This window comes from Strix uralensis, chromosome 1, assembly GCF_047716275.1.
Source record: "Strix uralensis isolate ZFMK-TIS-50842 chromosome 1, bStrUra1, whole genome shotgun sequence".
NCBI lineage: Eukaryota > Metazoa > Chordata > Aves > Strigiformes > Strigidae > Strix > Strix uralensis.
This window is the reverse complement of record NC_133972.1, coordinates 20,059,843-20,084,425: the sequence shown is the minus strand read 5'-3', so window position 1 is coordinate 20,084,425 and position 24,583 is coordinate 20,059,843. Positions and strand designations below refer to the sequence as shown.

The window sequence follows — 24,583 nt, the reverse complement described above, 5'->3', positions numbered from 1 at the left end:
GAAAATGAGCAAGTTGGATAGGCTTTCTGTTAGTTGGAGCATAACAGAATCTTCGCAGCCATTTTTAAGTTAGGTATCACATAACTTCAGAATTAGGAACAAAACCAAATGTAACTTCTTGGCTAAGATTAAAATCTAAAGAAAGCAACCAAAAACCTGACAGTAGCACCCTGCTATTATCTCATGTACAATTTTCTTTTTCTCAGTTTTAATTAGGTTAATTAAGTTTGAGAATACAGATATCCCACTGCTGGGATCATACCCGCAGTTGTGTATGCACTGTTACAAACATACCACTTTAGTCAATATCGGTAATGCCACCATGATAACTTTATTCCACACTCAAATCAATCATATCCTCATCCTTAATGATGCACTATTTAGTTGTTTGCATTCAAATATGCATATAAACATCCAAAAGAGTTACCATAACAGTTTTTATTAAAAAACCTAATGTACATGTTTTTCCCCAGTACAGCTATATTTTTTCTTAAAAAGTACTGTATGTATCAAACATTTAGGGTTTATCCCATCACTGTCAATTGTCTTTGAAGAGCTGTCAAACATCTCCAACTTTCATGAACTTCAGTAAAGCCTCAAGAAAAAGCTTTTAGCTTTCTAAATGTATGAGAAAAGGCTTAGTATTTAGTGGCATGAAGACAATATGCCATTAACAAGTAACCCTTGTGTTTACAGCATTCTTTCAGGAATGATATAAACTCCAAATCCCAAGTGATAATTCATAACCTGCATAAAACTAACAAAAGATACATTAGAGTTATTCAGATGAATAGATAGCATTTGGAGAGGTCTGTCAACATTCATATTTTTAACAGCTCTTTAAAGAGGTAATGGTGCAGATTAAGTACAAGCTTTTTGCCTCAGTATAATGTACATTTGAAATTAAAATAAAACATGGAAGACCAATATCTTTACATTTTATTCTTCAGAAAAAGAAGAATCTTAAAGAAAGCATTTAGTAGTCCACTTGTGCTTAAAATATTCAATGCATGAGAAAGCCAAAAGAAAAAAAAAATACACAGTTTTGTACACCATGGTCAAAAAGATACCGTTATAAATTTTCAGAAATTGCACTGTATTTAAAACACTCTCTAGAATCTGTTCCACGTCTACATATGGCTACTGAGGCTGACAGTTCCTGTTCCATTTTAATTGCCAACCTGTGGAGGCCCTTCAGGGATGAGTGATGTGAAGAAAGTTGTGATAAAGGACCAAGCAGAAGCCATGAATCCAGGCTGCTGCTCTGTATTGGCATCTTCAGCTGCATCTTCTCCGCTGTCTTCATCAATCCCATCATCCATAAGTCGTTCCTTTAAAAACAGAGATTGAAGCAATTCATCTGCTTCTTTTCAGAGCTCTGACATAAGGTAACCAGCAGTATCTTCCTACACTAAGTAACTTCTCTCACAACAACCTCCTGAAGAATAACTAGCATGACAAAATTCTGTCATTGAAGTAGAGACAATCAGTAATTGCCAGACTGGAAGAATACAGAATTTAAGCAGCAGGCACAACACTGAGGACAATGCTGAAAGCTTTCTGGTTAAACCAACTACATTTTGTGAAAGTTGACTTTCTGTCCAGGCATTACAGCATACTTTACAATATAGCACATAGGGGTCTCAAAAGACATGTCTGCTCTTACCATCTCTTCAAGATCAGGATTATTTACATGTTGCCCATCACGGTTCACTTCCACGTTATTGGCTGCCTGTTGTTGGCCTCCCTCTTGCCTAAAGGGGAACCATCCAGCTTGGTGCCTATATAAGAAAATGGGGCAGTTGAAAACCTCTCAGAAAACAAGAAGGTTTTTCTGCTACAGCTATTGCAGTAAATTCTTCAAGTACTTTCAAATGAATGAAGCTACATGTATTTTTCTGCAAGTCTTACTTCTAGATCAAATTTTCTGTGGAAAAAAGAATTTAAGCTTCAGCTAAGGCTTGAACCACATTACCACTGTAAATTAAATAAGCCTTTCCTATGTTTTTAAGGTCTATGTTCTGATTTCAACTATCATATCAGCATGAGAAACAGCAGTCCTTGTGAGGACTGAGACTACAATGTAAGGAAACTGTCAATGAATGATATCAGTCCAAAATATCAAGCATTACTGCTGTTTTCCACTTCTATTTACATCACTAAGGTATTTTCATATATAAAAGGGAAGTGATAGCAACAGTACTGTTATTTCTTAACAAAACAAAGCACGCACTTAGGTGTTCATGATGCACTGTAAAATGATTTTTAAGTCCCTGCACTTCTACCAGATCTAGTACCCACCATTACAGCAGGACTACTTTAACTCTGCCTAGCAGAGTTTACTGAACAAATGCATACATTATTTTTGAAATATAAGTGAGCTTAGCTCTGCAATCTTCCTTTCGTATCCAAGCAGTGTGTTAAGCTTATGCAAGTATTCTCCTGACCTATTTGAACTTCCCTCCCCTCACTCCCACTTTCTAAATTTCCATCCCCAAATTATACATTTCAACAATACTAATCTGTTAATATCAACAACATTTAAGATCACTGTGTTTCAGGTAAGTGGTATCCAACTTACTGTAAAAATGTTCTGATAATTGTTTTTCATACCAGCTTCTCTACCTGCCTTTTATTTTTTTTAAACATACATGCGCCCCCCCATACTGTAAAGGAGCAGTGCCTAAACTTCTACATTTGGGTAATTTTTCAGTTTAAATGGATTCTACACTAGCACCATACTCCACATATCAGATCTGCAGCTGTACTCAACTGTTGTACTCACAAATAAACCAGCAGCATGGCTCCCATTACCATGACAAATCGACTGAAGGAAGAATAGAAGTATACAATGCTCAGAAGAATTGCTGCTCTAGAGAACGTGTACATCCAGTCCAGCCAGTCCCGGTTGAAGTCCTCCTCATTCACTACTGGGCCACCCTGGGCATTCATCTGAACATTTGGGTTTACAGGCCTGTTCTCCTGGACAGCTACATTTGGCACTGCTGCGGGCTCATTTGCAGGAGCATGTTCTGAATTTACAGCCTGGGCAACTGCAGATGTCACTGGCTCAGTGCTGGAAGTCACTTGGGCTGAAACAGCAGCTTGGCTAAAAATTTAAACGTAAAACTGGTTTGTCAAAAAACACGCACCAAAATTTTTAAGCCTATTCTTGTATTCTTTTCTACACTAATAAAAACAGTTTCATATGTAATACATGTCAAAACAAACTGCATTTTCCCTTCAATCTTTACTTATTAGCACATTAATTCCAATCCAAAACTGGATTTTGTAATTTGCCAGACAAAACTTAGTGTAAACAGCACAGCCAAAATAAACATAGACATTTTGATCCTGCAAGCAACATCTGAGTTTTTAATACCCTCCCTTCATTAGTGCAACTCAGTATTACCTAAGATAATTCAGACTTACTATTGCATGTAGTACTGACGTGCATACATTTGTTGCCACCAGATCATTTGTAAGGGACTGAATGCAGGATACACAGAAAATCCAGCAGGAACACCTTGACCTGGAAATTGGTTGCCTATAGTGCTAGAAAGGATTTAAAGAAAAATATTCAGTTCTAAATTGCCACATTTATAAAGTGCACTAATTAAAACAATTAAAGTAACATTTTTTCCTCTCATTTGTCCCTCTACAATAATGCACTGAAATAGCACTGAAACATGTAGTGAGATCATCCAACCCATTTCAAAAAAGCATTGTATTTTCTTACAATAAATTAATAAGCAAAGTTATTTCTATAGAAAGAGGATTTAGTTTTGTACTTTGAAGTCTGTCACTAGCTGCATCTCTTGAGACAAAACCATCTTGAAAATTTTTCAAAATTGTGTGTAACTGCAGAAATTCTTCCATATAATTCCTCTTAAGTTCAGAGGCCACCCTTAAAAGGTGCTGCAGGAGCTGTAAAGGGAAAACTTAATATCTTCTATAGCTTTCTTTTAGAAGCAATACCTGAAATATCACTGTGATCAAAGACATGAAGAAATGAACATGGTCAAAGACAACAAACTAATCTTTCAGATACAGCTTCTGAAGATTGCAACTAAGAACAATGTAAATTACTTACTTCCCCCCCCCCCGCCCCCCCTCAATATTTTGAGCATAAGTGATTCTCCTCCCTATGGGCTTTTAACTCCAGTTCACATGCAAGAGATATTATAAAGCTCCTAAACATGAGTTTTAGGTTTGGTTTTGACTGCTTTTAAACTTCTTAGCCTCTCTTACCTCCTAGAGCATATAGCATGTTTTGGCAAGATTTCCAACTCTTTCCCCAAAGATTTTGATGTAGTGAACTGTAGTAAACCAGGACATCTTTCTGGACAGCATGAGAGTATAAAGCATGAAGAAAAGTTTATTCAGACTGCAGGTAGCAAAAGCTGAGACTGCTGTAACTGTACTGCAGACTACACCTGTTCCCTAAGTAAGGCACTCCCTGCAAAGATATCACCAAGAGATTTCATTAGTCTACCAGGCATTCAGATATACAAGACATGCCCAGAAAGGAAGATGGGAGGAAGACATTAAAATTTTTTTCCATGCTACACATGAATAAGTCACTCACTGTAATTCTGGACAAGAGTCTGCCATGCAATTCCATGACCTCTGCTAAAACTGTTTATTACGTTTGTATTTAGTTATAACCTGTTTTGACAATGGTTTGGGCAAAGAAAACAAAAGAAAAAAGCAAAAGCTACTTTCCTGATACCACATACAAACTGAGAAAATCATAGGCAATACTCTAGGTTTCTTTTGAAAACCAAGGGTGAACTGGCAGCCCTGCTGATGCTACTTATTTATGCACAATTAACATGTTGGAACAGCGAAGCTGTCAAGCTGCCACTGAAAAACATCAATCATGCTTTTATGTTCATGGCTGCAAGCTTTAAGAATGTGTTTTTCTGTCCTCTGAACTGGCAGACACTGAGAAATAAGATCCTCCAAAACTCATAAAACACTGACTTTCATAAAACATTTGACCCTCAAAATGTAAAGGTGATTCAAATATTCTACATGGGTGTCATTAAGTACTACGTTGTGACAAATCACCAAGCAACGTCTCAATTTCAAGCAGGTAGACTATCACATGGGGATGCAAACAGGCAGGACCACTCACTGTTCAACCACACCTATTTCTCCAGCTCAGTCACCAATAAGCAGTGCTACCGAACTTGCTTGAGTGAGTCCTGCAGGAATTCACCAATTCTTTTTCTCAGTTACAAATTTTAGGGTGGTTCTTCTTTAACATTGCTAGGTGGAGCTCAACAAAAGCTGAGAGGCCTTAGGCTAATAGCTCTCCCTCACAGATATGTCTTTCAGAAATATTACAGGATTTGAGCCTCTACTTTCTTCCAAACTCTTTCAAAAGTTGCTTTCTTGATGTCTTAAAAGCTTAATAGTAGATCATTATTAAGATTATTAAGTAAGACAAACCACAAAAGATTTCAATTATGTTCTTTCCTTTCCCATTCAAACATTTTGGGTTTTGTTTTTGTTTTGTTTTGTTTTTGGGGGGGGTGGGGGGGTGTGTTTGGTTGGTTTTTTGGTTTGGTTTTTTCCTTTTTTTCCTTTTTTCCAAATGGCTTTTCTAGGACATGACTTTTTGAGAAGCAAAACTTAACTTTTCAAGATCTGACTCCATTAAGAAGAAGTAGACATCAATATTCAAGAACCAGCTTCTGGCTTAGAATGCCAACTAACACAGCAGTATTTTGTTTGCTCATCAAAAACCAGAATGAGGCAGATGTTGTCAATTACACAGCTATTAAAGCTGCCAGGGTATTAAGTTAGCTTACGAAATTCAGGAACAACTCTAAACAAGTGTAATGCATTTCAGGGAGAAGAACCTCTCCAAAGGAAGAGGATCTTCTCAGCAAAGCAAGCTGGCTTGCTGCTAGAAGAAAAACGGAAGTAGCATATGCTTCCTCATCTTTTTGCAAAAGGAGGAGAAAGAGGCAGGAAGCAGAGTCTTTCAAAAGAGTAGCAGCAATAGCACAAGAGCAGAGAAGCAAATTAGATTGGCACAGGCATTCCAAGAATGGAGATAAAAGCAGAGCAGACAGTAGAACAGGTAAGTCAGAAAAAAGTTTTTAAGGTTCAAATGGTAGAGGTAGCTTCAGAATATTCTCAAAAGAAAGAGGCATGCTACTCCTTAAATAGCTAGAAAGTTCAGAATTCCTTCTTTTGGTCTATGGAAGACACCTAAAATGAACTAACCAGGATTCAGTTTGAGGGTAAGGTCAGACCAGTTCACTACTGTCATCATGAAGGTACTGCTCACTACCAGTGGAAAAATAATGACTTTTTATTCAGACTTACAAGCTCAAGCTCCTGTCATCTGCATGACTAACAATAACTGCATTTGTTTAATGACTTTGATCCACAAAGACATCTCATTCAGTGTTCATCTCACATGAGCCTGGGATATCAACTTTCAAGTGATATTTCAATATCCCCCACTACGTTATTTGCTACTTAAAAAAAAAAAATAAATACAGCAAGCAGAGGCTACTGATGAAGCCAGGTATTTATGTGGTAGAACATACTGCATGCTGTCAGTCTGTCATTTTGTTGTTCGCTTTCAAGCATTACTATGTACACAATACGAAAACATTTCACTAGATGGGCTGCCCACGCTTGACAAATAATCTCACTGCCTTGATGTTTCTCATCTGTTTACTGCTTCCAAGTACTCTCCAATCTGAAACACAAGCCATCTTAGGACTGAGCCCATCTGTTCTGTTTGTACCTGCATAGCACAGGAGGGCCCGGATCCATGTCTAAGTCCACAGGAGCAGACAACGCTGTGCTTGCTCTCTGCAGCAAAATACTAACTTGATAGATACATAAACTACTTGCCCAGTCTCACCTCAACTCTAGCTTTTTGGAAAACAGCATTTACAAAACTCAAAAGCAGCATAGAAGTTTTAAATTGCCTACTCTGTAATATTTTAACAAATCAGAACTAGCTGTTTTTCCAAAGTGTATTCAACTCACACACTGAATCTTTGTGCCAGGAACTGAAAACCATCAAACCCATCATTTAATCACCTAACATTCACATTAATTATTTGTATAAATTACTTTCATTAGTAGAAAGTTGCAAAATGCTCAAGAAAACTGACCCTCACATACATTTTCAAACATCTGGAGACCTTTCCCCACCAGTAGAGCCTGCAGTTCATCACGCAGCTAGAATAAGTGTGTTTGGTCACGAAACAGTAAGAAAAATCCACAAGGCAATGCAAGTTTCAGGTATGAATCTTCATTGTTCCTAACAAGGCTCAGTCTGTGTATAAATTACATTAAAGCTACATTTCATTGCCCTAAATAACGTTTAAGAGAGCAGCTAAAAACCAGAGGACATTTCTTATTGCTGGAATACAAGTAAACAGTGCCCTGAAGCAAAACCAGATGCATCTTAGATTACTGAAAGCATTAAAAAGGGTTTTTCAAGAAGACAGCAGACTACAGCAGGCACTGGCACAGTCTATTTGGAGTTGAGCAGAGCCAGTGCCCAGCAGTCCACAAAGATCTACCTTAAGTGTTTCATTAAATTACTTTTACAAAAAAGGCCTAAGATTTAGGGTTCATTTATTCTGACATTTCTGTTTAGATCAGCAATGCACTTCTGAAGCAAATCTCCAGTCACTTCCTCTTACTACAGTGTTTGCACCACAGAATACTCTTGGATCACCATCCAGATTCCTTTTGGATTACACTAAATTGAAAGATGTGATTTAGGTGCACTGCTAATGGACCTCAGCCACAAACCGGCACCTATTCCAGGTGACCAAACCAGAGACAGTTCAAATAAGACAGAAAACCCTGAAATATATGCAGTGTTGATGTCAGGTTCTCAGTACCTCTTTCAGTCACAGATCCACTTCTCTCAATCCACATTACTTGTCAATACAGACATAGACTTAGTATTTTTACTTAAGTTACTCTTTCAAACACGGTAATGTCTTCCAAACTGACGGTTCACACTGTATTTTAATTGAATTACTTCAGCTACAAGACTGAACAATGGTTCTGTTGCCTTTTGAAGTCTGCAGCCTATTCAGTTCACCACACATACTGACAAAAAGCTCACTCCCAGAGTATGTTTATGTGAAAAGCTAATTAGAAAAACATTAAAACTTCTTACAGTTTAGTAATTTACACAACACACAAATTGCTTCTGGAATTAATTTACACTACACCAAACAGTCTTGACACCTAGTGTCACCTAGCTTTGTCATAAAGGCAACTATAACCACTTCTGCAAAGATGCATCTGGTCAGAATAACGTAAGTGCTCCACTCATTGCATGGGCAATTTCTTCCCAGCAGACAGTAAATTTCAGATAAAAAATAAAAAGGACTTGAAGGAATTCAGGATGAAAACTAGTAAGACTAGTAAAGTCTAGGTTAACTCTAAGAAGAGAGCATGTAAATTGAACTGAAACTAAATAAATTTTCAACAATTCTTGACATCTGTTCTTTCCAGTGACAGAAACAATTGTTACTGTTAGCAGGTTCATACGTTTTTTTGTTTCAACATTCTCCAAAGAAAATCTCTAGAATCTATACAGTACTGGGAGAATGCCTTGTCAGAAAGAAATCTTCACAGTGTTCCCTGAGGAAATGACAGCTATCATCTCAGAATACCCTATCCTCCCCCATTTTCCCCTTGAAAGAAAATTTAAAAAGGAAGTTTAAGAAGCTGCAAAGGTCATATGGGTTAAAAAAATCCTAAAGCTGCTTAAGTGCAAAAAAAGAACAGAATTTTCAAAGTTATATAATAACAGATCTGATCTAGAAATGTACACTGGTTACATTTCATTGGTAGGTTTGAAAATACTTTAAAATTCTGTTGTAGATACACACTTACATGTACTCAAAACACCCACATATCATTTCTACAGTTGAATCCAATATGGATAAGAGTTACATCTTTTGTACGTCAAAAACTAAGAACCGTCGTATTCTGCTAAGAATTTAGTGTTGGTGATTACGATAACGGACTAGAAAAAGCAACCAAAGCAGTAATTTCATCAGTTACATTACTAACCACATCCACTAGATAAATACTACAGCTGCACTTAACAGAAAGTTGAAGGCAGAAAGCATGAAGAAAAAAAAAAAAATAGAGCCTGAAGGGGAGCACCAAGAACACTTACTCTTTGCTTGACTCCTGCCTAAAAACATTAACGTTCACATGAAAGATGTTTGTAATGTGACTTATGCTTCAAGACGAACTAGCCAAATCATTTTGCAGACTGTGAAAGAAGCATAATTGTAACTGAACATTTAAAGTACTTTAAAGAGCATCAAAAATCTGAGGATTACTTCAATCTCACTTACCCTTGCATTACATAAGGGAACTGGTGGCTTGGTATGGGATTGCTTTGTGCTTGTGGAAGATTACGATGCCTCACTCCATCTGCACTAGGGTTCAAAGATGTAGATGAAGCTTCTTGGTTTGCGGGTGAGGCAGCAGTTGATCCAGAATGGTCTAAATTCTTAAAAATAAATGAAATTGAGGTTGGGGATCTTTTTGCCACAGTTACAAGATTTACCACTGTGTCTTAAAAAACCCAGCTATTTCCTTTAATGTTTTGTCACAAGTTTTATTAAGAATATAAGCACCAGGCATGTCTTCTGGGGTTTTATTGGTTCTGGCAAGCCTTCGGTAAAAACAGAAATTCGAAATGGCACTCAGGTGCACATATTAAAAAAAAAAAGTGAAGTTTTCAGAAAGACTCAACACTTGATAGGTCCCAGAGAAAGCCACAAATCACTGGGAATCAAAAGATTTAAAGAGCTGAACCACACTAAAGCTTAATCAAAAGAATATTTAACAGCAACAAAAACTCTAGTGGCTATCATTAACAGAAGTAACTACAACCTCAGGACACAACGTTATATTCAGAGACAACAGTGCCTGCAGCAGCTTAAAATACCATTTCTCTATCCTTGTCTCAGCTTCCTCTTCTATTCATCATCCTCTTTACTGTACCAGCTGCCAATCCAAATTGCTGTGCTCACTGCTGGGAGGGGGCAGGGGGTGGGAATAGGGAAGAATCTAGGAACTACTTAGGCTCCCAGAAACACGCCTAAAACTAGCGTGTCAGACCTTCAATGCTTTCAAGATCAATACTTAACCCTGGATGTAGGACAACAGCTGGCTCTCCTAGATTATTTGTCACCATAACAAGGCTGCAATTTGGCCATTAAGATATAGTATTTTAGTCTTAAATCCCCAAATCCTGTTGCTAATCATTACTGTTATGTTTATTCAGTAGAAAATCCTCTTCAACTTTGACAACTCAGGAAGTGAGGAGGTGCAATTACTTAAGACATCCATATCACATTTGCCCTACAAAGGAAAACAAGAAAAATTTACCACTAGACAGTGGGGGGAGAATAAAAATAAAAACCAAATGGAAGAACAAAGGCCATTCAAGCATTGGGTTTAGGCTGTTTCCTTCAAAGTATTATGAACTTAACACTGTGCATACTGACTGCTTTAAGCAGTCATTGATACAGTCATTTAAATACAACATTTACAACTGATCTATGCAGCAATAAAACAGTCACAAAGGAGGCCCCCGGTGTCCTGCTTGCAAACAGATATAAATACAGCCGTTGAAGAGACAATGTAACCACTGTCCGCTCTCTCCCATTGCTTAAACTGCTCATGTTTCTGACTGTCACACAGCAGTCCGAAACAGTACCCTATCAACAGAAAACTGAAGACAGACAGCTTATTACTGGAAGGGTATTATTGCCCATATGCTGATAATCAACACACCACAGATAAGTACCTACAATGGTATTGTATACATTCCTTTCTGACTAGCCTTCAAGGGTCACTTAGTGATACTGCCAACTCTGGAAAAAGCCAAGAGAATTACAGTAACAACGACCAAGTCATCAACAGAAACATAGACGGCACTTCTGTTAAAACAGAGTACAACCAAGAACACCCTCACTGTTGGAGGGTGTGAAGAGGGAAAGGCTCAAAACACCCTAAACAAAAGTGTTCTGTGAACAGCTTAACTAATAAAATGTTAAGAACACTTTCTACTTCTCCCTGTCTTACAGACACTACAACTACCTTGAAGCTACTACATTAAATACTGGCCAAATCCTGTCAAGCAGAATGAACGCTGGCCAAGCTCTGTCTATTGCACAAGGCCACTAATTTGACTGGTCTCTCTCCAGCGGTACAAATTTTCAGAAAAAATAAATCAGAACTTAGTTTTATATAAAAGAATCTGAATAGACTGCTCAATTTCTGCCAAAGATACAGGGATACGGGGAGAAAGAAAAATGTACTTTTCAAATAAGGAAAAAGCGTTAAAGGTAAAATAGCTTAGAAAAAGTAGTGCTTTATCATCTAATAAACATAACTGTGTTGAAAAACGGTCATCTTTGTTTAAATAAAGTGACACCCTTAAACAATCAAGTCTAACTGAACAAATTCATAATGCATGCTCTACTGTGACCACACTATTTTACAGTCAAATTTTTAAAATTAAAAGAAATTCCTGAAAAACTTCCTCAGTGTAGAAGAAATTCATGTCCTGTGTATGAAAAACAACTCACTGAGCTACTGTTGGAGGTTGAAGTTCCGTGACCTTCTCTACTGGTGCTGGGTTTTGGTGAGCTTGGGGGTGTCCGGGAAGTACATACCAGATGAACCATATGATATTCATCTTGCTAAAAATTGAAGAAATTGAAGAGCTAAAGCAACAATATTTGAGAAATTTACAAGCAAAAACTGTCTTTAAAAATCCACTTTCAAAGCTGCATTTGCAATCAGAAAAGAAACATAATACAAAATGGAGAGACCATAAAGCAAAACTTGAGCCTAGCACAAGAGAAGCCTACTGTTTCCCTAATCATATCTTCTTAGCAGCTTTCCACAGTAACATATTGAAGACTCACTTACCCACAGTCTTCCCTAGAACTGCAGTACAGCAGAACCAATGCAAGACCCACACAGAGAAACATGAAGTATATCACAAACTTTAACTTTTATTTTGGAAAAATTTCAAACCCTTACATTTGCATTGAGATGTAATGAAGAGTGTTATTCAATAAAGACATCAGGATAAATGAAAAATGCAGGCTCTGGAATTCCACAAGCAGTCCAAGATAAGAAAAAAATGTACCAGCCACTGTTCTACCTCACTCCAGTCTAAAATTGGCTCAAGCCTAACCTGCAGACGCCCAACTTGACAAGACCCTGCAGATATTCCACACTAAGGGAATGCTATTTGAAGCACTAGATGGGACTTGAGTATTCCTAAATACCTGCAAGTGAGGAAGGGAATGAGTGGCACCACCTGAAGCCATGCAAGTCAGCATGCAAGTAATCAGCCCACACCAATCCTTCATGAATATGTTCTCCCTCCAACATGGATGCCATAACAACTTCAGTCTGAAGCTACTTCACTGTACCAAATGAAAACACCCCACTATATCAGCATGCCTGAAGCTTATATGGCCATAGCAACAAGAACAGCTATGACTGTGTATTTAAATTGTACACTACAGCTTCCTCAGTAACCAAATTTTAAACAAGAAAAGCAACAAAAAAACCCCTCAGTCCTCTTCTGAAATCAGCGCAGTGCAGTCAAGCTGCAGTTTTTAATGAGATGACATTTAGAAATACTGGGTTTGGAGGTTTTTTTTAAACTATTAAAAAAAGTGTTAAACCACGTTTACTCATTTTTAAGTTTTAATCTTTAGGAATAAAAAAAATGGATAGCTGCTTTTATATGCCATTGTGCATTACTGCTAGCATAGTTGATCCATATCCATATTTATCTAAACTCCTCCACATGTATCAGTTTCTATCCCCAAGCACAGCCTCACTATCACATTAAGTGTAATTTCTTACCAGGCAGTGATACTAAGCAATGATCAGAGAGCACTGAAGGCAGGTGATCAGCATTCTGACCATGTCAAAAGCCTTTAACCTAGCTAGTTACCTTCTTTCTAGATAAGAATTTATGCCACTCAAAGGCAAATGAAGCTAGATATATTACTTGTAAGCTTACAGTGTACAGCTGTATTCAATGTGACAGTTTATTGTAATATATTTCTGTTTATATGTAACATGTTGGACACCCCTATGCTTGAAGAGTGCCACAACTTCCAGCCTCAAGGTATTTTATATCAGCGAAATGACACTGCTCCGTATCACAAAGCTAAATTGAGATATTTAGTAAATCCTCAGATAATATTAGGAATTTATAGCTACTCAAGTAGGAATAATACAGCAGAGAACAAGACTGAATTTAAGAGTAATTGTACCTTTTTTCCAAAAGCTCTTAAAAGCCTGAGAACAAAAAACTACTCTGCTCTGAACATAACTTTTAACTTTGTGCTTAAGACTGATGTGTATGTTTCTGAAGTCACTAAATCTCTTTAACTAAACCCAAGGCTTATAGCTACTAAAATGCCTTTTAAGTCAAATATAGCCTCTCTATAGTGAAGGAAGACATTAGTCAGGCAAAGTTTCTCCTCTAGCACATAAGTGAGGTTTGAAATTGTGTTTCCTAAAACTAGTCTGCTGTAAGCAGACCAAGTGAATTTAAGGGATTCAGACTTCATTTTGTCCTTAGCAAGCAAAACTAAGCTTTGGAGTTAGGTTATATAAGAATTTTCATGAACTTTTACGTGATACAGGACATAGACATATACTGGTTGGCAACAGTCCAGCTCCAATTTTCTACTAAACCTATACATAGTAAATTTCAATCATTTTTTGGTAAGCAGTTAAATCCAATTTAATAAAATCTATTTCAGAATGAAGATTATAAATTAACAGAAGTGTTAGTCTGCTCAAGCAATACTCAAGATTCCTCTACACTGGTTTCTCCATACCTAATACTAAAGTTCAGTTGTCCACTTTCACTGAAGCGTTATTCTCCTCTAGAGACTTTCCTCCATACCCAATATTAAAATGCTATCTACCCACTCTTGCAGTTCCATACACTGATTTTTACCTCAATACATTACAAAAAAAGTACCAACACCCACATACTATATTAGAGTTTACCTATTTCATAGGATTAAAAACTGTATAATTGTTTAATGACCTAAAGTATTTTCCAAATACAGATATTGATGCATACTGATCTGTTTACAAGTTTAAAGACTACTCAACATAATGCATTATATTTTCTGTTACCATTAAAAATTAAGAAAGTTCTTGGTAATCTGCCCTAAAGATTATCTTATTCTACACATTTCTACGAATGCTACTAACTTACTGAAGTTCCTGTTACTTGGTAACATCAATCCTAACTATTTGAACCAGTTTGAGAAACAAATGCATGTATTTCATGATTTTCTACATGAGATATCATGTGTATTCAGGATTTGAATTTAATTTAAATGTTGGCTGAAGAATCCAAAGTTAGATTAGTAAAATTATTTTTTGCAAGATGAACCAGCAGAATAATAAATAAAACCCGCAAGAACCAACAAACTTTCAAACATCATCAGGAAAGGTTAATAGCTGACAAATAAAACTAGGACAACAAGTAGCTTTCCCAGCAAAACCATTCAGGAATTTATAATTCTGGTTTTGCATATATTTATATTACCCTTAATTTGCTTACACAAGTGTCATTTTTAATGTAAGTTCTTGGATTTAAGTATGTACAAGAAATGAAATGATGTCCCAAACCAACACAAGTCAGTTAAACGATTCCATTTTTGTCATAGTGGGAACTGTCCAAACAAGTGACTCCACACTACGTATCACTTGTGGGAGAGCAAGCAGGCTATGGAAGTCCCAAACTGGTTGAAAACATGCCTCAATCCACAAGTATCACAATCCTACATACAAAGGATACTTGAAAATACATTTTCCAGAACATATCGACATCATATGGTTACATCTCTCAATACAACAATGAAAATTTGAAGCTAAACATCACAAATCTAAATTCCTATTCCCAAAAGGGGGTTTTGATTAAATATCACATGGGGTTGATATAAAGCTTACTTTTCTGAGAACATCTTTCAGCTGCAGGTGATCAGGAAGCAGTCTGCCAGAATACACCAGTCTCTGATCCTTTGTAGACTAGGAGATGGGACAAAGAAAGGAATTTAGCTTTTTCCTGCCGTACAGATATACAGCTGGAGATAACATTTGCAGATGAGAAAATCCCTTTTAATTCCAACCACCAACAGACAGCCTTAAAAACATACCAGAGACTTCAAAAGTCCAACTCGCAAATTAATTCTGAGAAAGAATTCTGCTACTAGGCACTCAGCAAGAGTGCTGAACAATTAACAACACCTAACTGGCAAACACTACTCAAGAAAACTATCAGGTATATTCAAAAATTCCTTTCTTTTAAAGAAGATTTGCTCTGTATCCTGCTCCCATTCCCAGACACTTGTTGAAAAAGTAGATGGAAAAGTGGCTGGGCAAAGAAAAAAAAAAACAAAAAACCAAAAATAGTTAGTAGAATGATGGAATGATAATTAAAATATGCAGAAGGGCCCAAATTTCAACCTTTTTCAACAAAGTATTTTTATTATTAGTCCCTGCCCCAATGCCCACACCCCATCCCACCCCTTAAAAAAAAAAAAAAAAAAATCACAAAAGGAAACAAGGAAGGAAGCATTAAAAAGCATGAAGCAGCAAAAGGATTTTTCATTTTTTAAGGTAGCTTTTTTGCCTGTTCTTGCACTTCCACAGTTTAAAATACCTTAGTAATGCAAAGTTTTGATGGGTTTTTTTTTAAATAAATGATATGCTATGCATAAGGTAATAACTTTTAACTATTCTACATGGAAGAGATGGCAACAAAATTCTTTCAAAAAGGAAACTATCTGGGGTACCTATCTACAGTAAGATGCCCAGTACACTTTAGCAATAGGCAGTTTACTTGGTTAAACAAAAGAAACAAACAAAACCCCAACCCCACTCAATTCAGTTTATGCTGTTGGAATGAGATTTAAATAGTCCTAGTACTAGTGGGTAACCAACATGCTGTAACTATGTGAATAAACAGCTCCCTTTGTTTTTGAAAAAAGCTCCTAAATATTCACCCATATTGAAAAAATTTTAAAGAGAATCTGTTACATCAGTTCAGTTTAACTACTGCTTGCATCCTAAATTAATACAATAGCCTTTATCACTTGAAAGAGAGCACTAGCATAAGCAAATGCTAAATGAAGAAATCTAGCCTAAGCTCAGTGGAACAGACATGCATTATCAGCATGAAGTATCTGAAGAATTTCCCCATCATGCAACCAGCTAGTCTTCCAACACCTCTCCTCTTTCTCTCCCAGCCTTCCGTTGCCCACTCTGCAGACTTATTCATGCTAATACTAAGACACAAATACCTGAGATCCAGATCTCTGTGATTAGAAAAACCTTTCACAGAAGTTTTGAGATTTTTTCTTGCAATAGCCTTTTACAGATTTCCAATACCTTAGCAGAACATAGAAAAGCTGCAGAACTTTTTTCCCCTGAAAAAATCTGGTCATTTCACTAGAAAAAAAATTATAGCTACTCCAAGCAAATAATTATAAAAAGTACACGTTAAATCTGAGAAGCTTTCGCTTTAACTTTTTTCCTCAAATTCATACTAGTCATTCATGATTAAATACATCTTTAAAAAAATGAGTGCATAACCTGCCACATATAGTGCAGAACTTCTATTGAAGAATCATTTTCTCTATTGTTCTTCCTTTTGCTGTATTTTTAATTAGTGAAATAATACACTATTTTTGTAAGTCTCACAACATAGGGAATTAGTTATTTGCAGCTCCAACGGACAAAATACTACAATGAATTCAACACCAGTGCTGTACTACTTCTATTTACGTTTAAAACAACGACAAAAAATGCTCGTGTCTCCCATATCAGACCAAGGTCTTTTAACTATACCATTTTGGTTGCTCCTTCCAAGCAGGAACAGGCTGCTAGCAGAACACAAGCTTACTTGCTTTTTGTATTTGGGAAAGGCCTTCTTAGAAAAACTAGAATCTGCAGCATGCATCAAGATTACAGAAAATTTTGATTTCCTGTAAATTAGGAACCTGTTGCTTTACACTGGCAGTGGAGCCAGAAGAAAAGTCTCAGAAACCTTGTTTCTGGGTCCTGAATAGATTATCTGAAGATTAATTAGAACAGATAAGCAGTTAAACAAAACACACAAAACACAATAACAACAAAAAACCCAAACTCCAAATCTCTGTATCATTGAACATGGCAACCAAGTGCTGTTTTTCCTGTCCCACTCATAATACAGCTTTCTACATGGTCAAATTCAGATTCTTCTCTTCAGTAACCTATACATAAACCTCCCCTCAACCCCATCTAATTAAGTACCTTCTCAAACACGATACAAGTAGCACAAATTATTTTTTTAATACGAATACGTCACAGAGAAGAAACTGCTAGATTAAAATGGCCCCTCAAAGCTGACTACTACGTAGCCTTCGGTAACGCATTTCAGCTCCCTACAAAACCACAAAACAAAAGGTTACACATAATATGATTAACAGTACTCAATGTAAGTCAAACACATTAATGAGTGAAGATGAGGTCTTAAACCCCATATCCCTCCCTACGTAACTTAAATACCTAACTGCGCGCTACAGGATTATCACCTGCAATTCTCAGGGTGAAAGTCATCCTGGAACTCTGAAACGTGGGGGTTTTTTAAATGCAGATGGAAGAAGAGGGGATAAACGTGAAAACACAATAATTCACATACGTGCAAAAGTAAATGGAAAAGGTGTTCAACTCATCCTCTGCCAGAGGAGGTTCACTAACACACCTCCTGCTTCGAGGAGCAGCATGCTCACTGCTAGCCCAAACACTGAACTGTGATGGAAAAACACTTAGAATATATATGGAATTAGAGCGGCCCCATTTTCAGAAGCAAGCACATAGCATCAAATAAAACAATTCTAGAACCTAAAGTTTAGAGTGAGATGGAAGACAGTTTTCAGATCATAATCTGAAATTTATATATTTCAAACTATGCATTCAACAGCTAGTGGGTTTTTTCTTCCATTTTTCAAGCATGACCCCTTCTGCCAATGTTCAACTTAGCTATGCCCAACACATTACCAAAACCACCAAACCTAAGCTAATGCAGCAACTTCCTTTAAAAACAGAAACAATCTCTGAGCTACCCTGTTTTGGCTATAAGACATTCATTATTTTGGTCACTCAGCCTCTCTCCCATTCTTCCATAGGAAATAAAAGTCCAACCAACCACATCTGGTTAGAACTATGAGCAAAGCATACACTAGATGACAGATACTACAGGAAATGAGAAACAGCAGTTTTAAATTAATGGTTAGGGGTGTAATCAATGCAGTGGTTAATGCACTGAATGCAAGATCTGCCAGATTGAGACATACAGGTTTTCTTTTCTTAAATAAAGATTTCATTTAGGGACACTATAGCTGCAGTACTCTAGCTATGAAAAATTGGTCCAGTCAGGGGAAAAGAATATTGACGAATGTGAACCTTAGTAGAGACGCACAAACTAAGTTAATACTGTTTTAAACCCATTTAGCTTAATCAACGACTTAGAGTTGGTATACTTAACTAAAGTAACAACTAAACCAGTTTCAATCTGGCCACGCTTATGTACATATTTAGCTAAATTGTTTACGCAAATGAATCTGGAAAAATCACAAACAACACTGCCTCAAGGCCTAACTTCTTGTTTCCCTATTTTAACCACCTCATCTTCTAAAGATATACTCTTAATAAACTGTAAATTTAATGACAACATTTACAGTTACCATCATTTTACCAATTTACAGATGCATATAGGAGCATGAGGTACAAGTCATATGAAAACTTGAAAGACTACGTATAGCAGTGAGAGCAACTGATTTCTATTTTACAGCCTTAATTTCAAGAACACTGCAATACCTGTATAGCGCATCTGTGTTCTGATACACTCTTGCATTCTTAAAATAGCATTGTAGTAGAAGTTATTTCCAGGACCTATCATACTCAGAGAATGTAGAAATTTGATTGACAAGCTTTTGACACTGATCTGCTTTAAAAAGAAAAAAAAAAGGGGGGGAGGGGAAGGTCCTAAGAGCACAAAGTTTTAAATAAATTTGAAAAAAGCAGTAACACTGTACATCAAAAACATATCAAGCCAAAAATACACTTTTCAATTTTACTATACATAGAAGGTATCTTATTAAACACCTTTCTCCTCTCCCACGTTATTACTCAATTCAAAAGGTTCTGTGAAATAAAAATACTGTGTTCAGTTAATAGTTTAAGTCCAAGTACAGTAAATCCAAAGTAAATGAGAATTACTGAGATAATTTTCACTACAGACACTCCCCATTCTTTAGCCCAGAACAATTTTGGGGATTCTGAACTAGTCATTCAATAATGAGAGGCATGCTGAGGAATCAATTTTCTACAGAAGAAAGATGTTCCAGGAAACCGAAATTTAATATTATACTACTGGTTAAAACCTACAGCGCAACATAAAAACCTCTTGCTCATTAAGGATTCTCCACAGAAGCCCAATTTAGTAAGATCTCAGGATGAGTCAGAAAACTAGTGTTTAAACACAAATACGTCACAGGCGAGATTCTAGTGAGGAGGAAGAAGCAGCAATCAGCTGAAGTCGTATATTTGTTTCTTTCACAGCAGACAGGCTCTCTCAGCAGAGAATTACTCACAACAGTAACTAAATCCCAAACACTCTCAAATACTGCTTAACAGATCTCCATGTACCAGTGACAGCCTAACTGCTGACTGCTTTTCTTCTTTCTCCAAAAGGTAGAAACCCCCTTTGAGACACAAAGCTACTATTTTACCTCCCCCCGCCAAAAAAAATAACAATGCCAAGAATTCTTCTATTGAACTAGGTGAATACTTATCATTTACAATATAAATGCAACCTTTGTCTGATGTTTTCTACAGCAAGGTCTAGGCCCCACATGCTGCTGCAGTGTGGAGGCAAAGTCACTGCCTTTACACAGTTTTCTGGAACGAGTTTTCAAACATCCTGTTCTGCATGACTGCTATTCTAAACAGGTACAGTATTATCTTTCAATGATTGTCTGTATGGTTTTTCATAGCCTCTTTTTAACTGCCAGATGTAGAACTTAAAAGAATTTGCAAATCAACCATATTTTCCTCAGGGAACTAAGACAGTTATAGGTCTTTATGTTTCAAAACACAGTTTCAATTGTCATACAAGTTTGTAGAACATCTGAGAGCAGCATTTTCAGCACAATCTCAAAAAATGGCTTTTCAAAAGAAGGGGAAAAAAGGAAATAATTCTGGAAGTTGTTCAATTGCATGCTTCAAATAATATTATGAATAAAGACCTATCTGCTCCACACCTCTGCAAATTTACTAGAGCGTGGTAACTTTAGCTATATCGCTTATACCGTCATTAGACGGAACTCTTACACTGACAGAAATTAGTCTTAAATTCAGTTAAGAGAGATATCTAAATTCCAGTTCCTAAAAAAAAGTTAAATGGAGCATTGATGAGTGTCTTCAACGATACCACCTTTCAGGATGCTACACTGTGATCTTCAACGATACAAAAGAGCAGGTATTTATATCGTCAACTTCCCTGAAAGCAGAGCCAGCCATTGCCTGTGCACTGGTAACTCGTTAGCAGTGGGACTCCTGTTAATTTTGCAGAGTACCTAAGGAAAGTCTTGACCGACTGTCCACAAGTTACCGCAATGCCAGTCTTACCGACAAGGTGAAGAAAAAGGGCTGGCCACCAACTCACCGGCTTACTGGGGTACACTTTAGAGAGGTGAGATTTTAGCTTGCCCACAGTCCAGTCCAGAAAGCATTTAATGGTCTGGTCGGTGTATTTCTGGTTGGGGGCCTTGATGATGAGGGTCACCGGGTGATCCACGACGCTTTGGTCCATGCTGCTCGCCGGCTCTGCCCTTCCCGCTCCCTGGGGAGACGAAGCCGCTCGAACCTCTGGGCGCTCCGGGGGCGGGTTCAGCAGCCGGGGGCGAACTTCCCGGGGCAGCCGGGGGAGCCCATCACCGTGCTGGCTGGCGCTCACACCGCGGGCGGGGCGGCGGCGGCACCGGCCGAGGTCTGCCCGCCGAGCGGGGGGAAGCGAGCAGAGAGAGGGGCGGCTTAGCACGTCACACACACGCACCCCACCCCTCACCCCCCCCCCCTCCGGTAACCACAGCGCCGGGGGCTCGCCAACGGACCCACCCTCACTCCCCACCACCTCCCCCGGCCAGCCGGCCGGGCCTCCCCCCCGCACCGCTGCGCCCGCACCCACGGAGAGGGAAAGAAGACGAGGCAGCCCGGTACCGGGAACGCGCCCGCCCGACTCGCACCGCCTCGACCCTCCGGCCCCGCTGTCGTTTGCGTAAAATGGAGACCGGAAGCGCGGCCGCGTCCCTCCCCCCCTCCCCGCGGCGCCTCCGCATGCGCCGCCGGGGGGCGCGCGCGGGCCGGGTTGGCGGGGCGGGGCGGGGCGGGCGGCGCGCGCTGCGCTCCGCCTCCGGGCGGGCCGGGGGGAGGATGGCGGGGGGGGCGGTGTTGTGAGGCAATAGCGGCGGTTGCGTGAGCGAGGTGGGCGGGGCGGCGCTCCCGCAGGGACGCGCAGGGCTCCTGCGGCGTTTTGCCGAAGGCGTAGGAAAGGAAGGGAGGGAAAAACTGTGTTGGCGGGGCAGGACTCTGGCGTTTGGAAGCGATACTTGTCAGCGGGGTGGCGTGTGGGCAGGAGCGAGAAGCGGGTCCTCGGGCTGACCAGGCTCCGGGCTTGTGGCCGCAGAGGGAGGCCGTGGTACGGGATGTGGGGTGTCCACCGGCCTCTTGTGTCAAGATGTGGGCTCACAAGACGGTCTTAAGACTGGAAAGGTTAAATACTTCTTAGCAACAGAATTAAAGCTTTACTGTAGTGTGTCTTGCCTCCATCACCGTGGTGTGGGAGCACCTCAGTGTATTTATCCCCAACGTCCTTGTGAGGTCGTAGGAAGAGATTTGCTTTATGTCATACAAGAGACCTGTCTAAAATCACAAAACAAGTTTCTGAAGTCCCAGATTAGCATTGTAAACTAATTATCTGATGTGATTTTCAGTTGCTGAGAAGAAAATCTTTTAAAAGATAACCTTCGAGGGGGATGGATAAAATGGCAATGAATAAAGGAAAAGTTACATTCATGATACGTCCACTAAAGATCTCTGCAGTAAAAGCTGGCCTCATTAACTTGATAAAAACACTAAACTGCTTATAAAAAATACTCTCTTGAACCAACAAACTGTGTTTTCTGTCTATTTCCTTCAGAGTTTGAATGCTGTATGTAACTACAGAAGACACAAGAGTTTCAGACAGGTTTGATTTTTCAAGTAGATAGTATCCCTTTAATGCCAAAGAATTGGACCTTTCACTAAGCTCTGCAGTGTGAACAAGGAGAGAGGCGCATACAGAGAGGAGAGGATGGTAAGGAATTCTAGCTTCTGACGGGAAATATAAAAAGAAGAGCCTGAAGGAATATTGTTAGCACCCAGGACCTAATTCTTCCTTTTAAATAAAGGAATAGAGAGAACAGGTAATGTAAGAGTTTGCAAAACCAGAGAAAATAGTCTTAATTTTCATGGTTTTTAACTTCTAACTATTTTCCTTTACAACCACTCCTTCACAGACCTTGTGTTTGAGATGGAGCATGGGACCTCAGTGTTTCTACAGCACCTGTTGTCCTAGAGATGGCTTATCAAATTGTAAACGTGGACAACTGGTACTTGACAACACCTTCAGATGTAACACTTGACATACTCATATCGGTTTCCCAGCCACCTCCATTGTTATATAAGAACAATTATTTGCACTTGAAATTCTGAGCATGCTGTCACTACCAGGGCATGTAACTGGGAATTCCCAGGAATTTCCAAGAATAGAATAGAATTTCCAAGCGCTAGGCAAATATTTGTACATAGGGTGATGCATCAAAATGGCTCAACTAGATGGGCACTTGCAAGGATTAATACACAAAAATCAAGGCAAATGGTAAGTTTTAAACTTTGCGTTTAGGATGGTTGCAATTTTATTGCTTGACGATCTGGTGGCCTACATACACAAAGTATTTCTGTAACACACCCATTAGCTACTGTACAAAACTCCAGACTTGGGATGACCAAGAAATCTCCTGAGTCACAACCTGAGAACAGTACGACCTCTTCTGTGGTGTCATTTTAGAAGCTGTGTGTTGTGCCAGCTCTATGAGCAGATCTCTGTACTGTGCAGAGGCCCTCGGGAGTCAGAATTACACTTGCAGCAATCTCATTTTAGGACTAAAAACCTGGTAAAAATAGTTTCACATTAATTTAAGTTCCAGAAAACATTTTATGAATACACATTGTGAAGTCTCATAAAGTTTCACACCAAAAAGCCATTTGATATTTTAACATGCAAGAAATGATGTTGTTATTCTTAATACTTGCCTGACTTGACATAGCTTGACAAATACACAGTAATCTTTTTTCATACTTGTATTGTCTGTGACATCTCTGTAGTTCTGAGGAAAGATTATGGCAAATCATCTTTAAGAATGCCAAAACTTTATTAATTTTTTTAAATTAAAAAAAATCATGCGTTAAAGTGTTATGAAAGACTGACGAATCATCTTCTGACTCTTGAAACGTCTCAACCAGATACCTGACTTGAGAGTTGAGGCTTCTTACACAGCCATTAGACTATCCAAGGGAAAATTCAGAGCATGTATGATCCTACATCTCTAGGTTCTTAACTAACGTAGGCACAGAATATACATTGTATGATTATGCTGATAGCCATTTATCAAGTTGGAATAGATCAAAATCTCAAGTTGTTGCCAGTAAAATATCTGTTTCTTGATTTTATTTATTTATTTATTTATTTATTTATTTTCTGATAGGATAGCAAGTGTACAGTCTAAAAACTCTGGATCACCTTTTTCTTTCATGCTTCTGCACAAACCAGCAGGACTCAGCCTAGATGCTGTAACACCAAGTAAAATGATAGCAGTTAGAAGCTGGGTTGTAAGTAACGAATTCAGCCTCTTCTGCTATTTATACTAATAGTTGGGGTCATGTGAAATTACTGACCTGTATGTGGGATGACAACCAGAAAGAACTTGTATGCTCAGACACATGTTTTCTCCAAGGCTTTTTAAAAACTCTGCCTTACCATGAAAAGATGACAAAGGATTCCCACATTCCTTCTTCAGAACAAATGACTTAGAGAAAATCGGTACTTCAGCCCCTGCCAGGATTTTCTGTTCTAAATCACTGAATTTACATTTCATCTAATGGTCTGGCAAACTTGATGTACAAGGATGAAAGAGTGAGCTTGTGCTGTTTGTGCTCCCTTCTGTTGCATACACGAAGCCAGAGAGGTTTATTCTGTAAGAAAACTAAGGGAAAGGTCATGTTCACATGGGTTTTCTCACTCTGGAAGTGTATATCATCTCTTTGGTATTAGAAATTTTGCTAATTCCTAACAGTACTGTAGGAATTTCCATAATAGATTTCCATGAGGAAAAATGGCTCTGGAAGTCTTTTTGTT

The 24,583-nt window shown here is 38.4% G+C and overlaps 1 protein-coding gene across 7 annotated transcripts; it reads right to left on the bottom strand.

Moving 5' to 3' along the window:
- Positions 1-308: 308 nt before the first annotated feature.
- On the bottom strand, positions 309-21,482 carry HERPUD2 (HERPUD family member 2). Of its 7 annotated transcripts, none has more exons than XM_074858598.1 (9): positions 21,349-21,482; positions 20,795-21,120; positions 15,037-15,114; positions 11,619-11,732; positions 9,372-9,529; positions 3,433-3,555; positions 2,786-3,109; positions 1,667-1,781; positions 309-1,331 (listed from the first exon to the last, which is right to left on the bottom strand). In XM_074858598.1, exons 2-9 carry the CDS (start codon positions 20,939-20,941, stop codon positions 1,170-1,172), a joined length of 1,221 nt encoding a protein of 406 aa, XP_074714699.1. In that variant the 5' UTR covers positions 20,942-21,120; positions 21,349-21,482; the 3' UTR covers positions 309-1,169. The 7 variants fall into 7 exon arrangements, with proteins under 7 accessions (XP_074714699.1, XP_074714719.1, XP_074714708.1 ...); XM_074858618.1 differs by having other exon boundaries at positions 21,317-21,438; XM_074858607.1 differs by having other exon boundaries at positions 21,313-21,423.
- Positions 21,483-24,583: the final 3,101 nt, after the last annotated feature.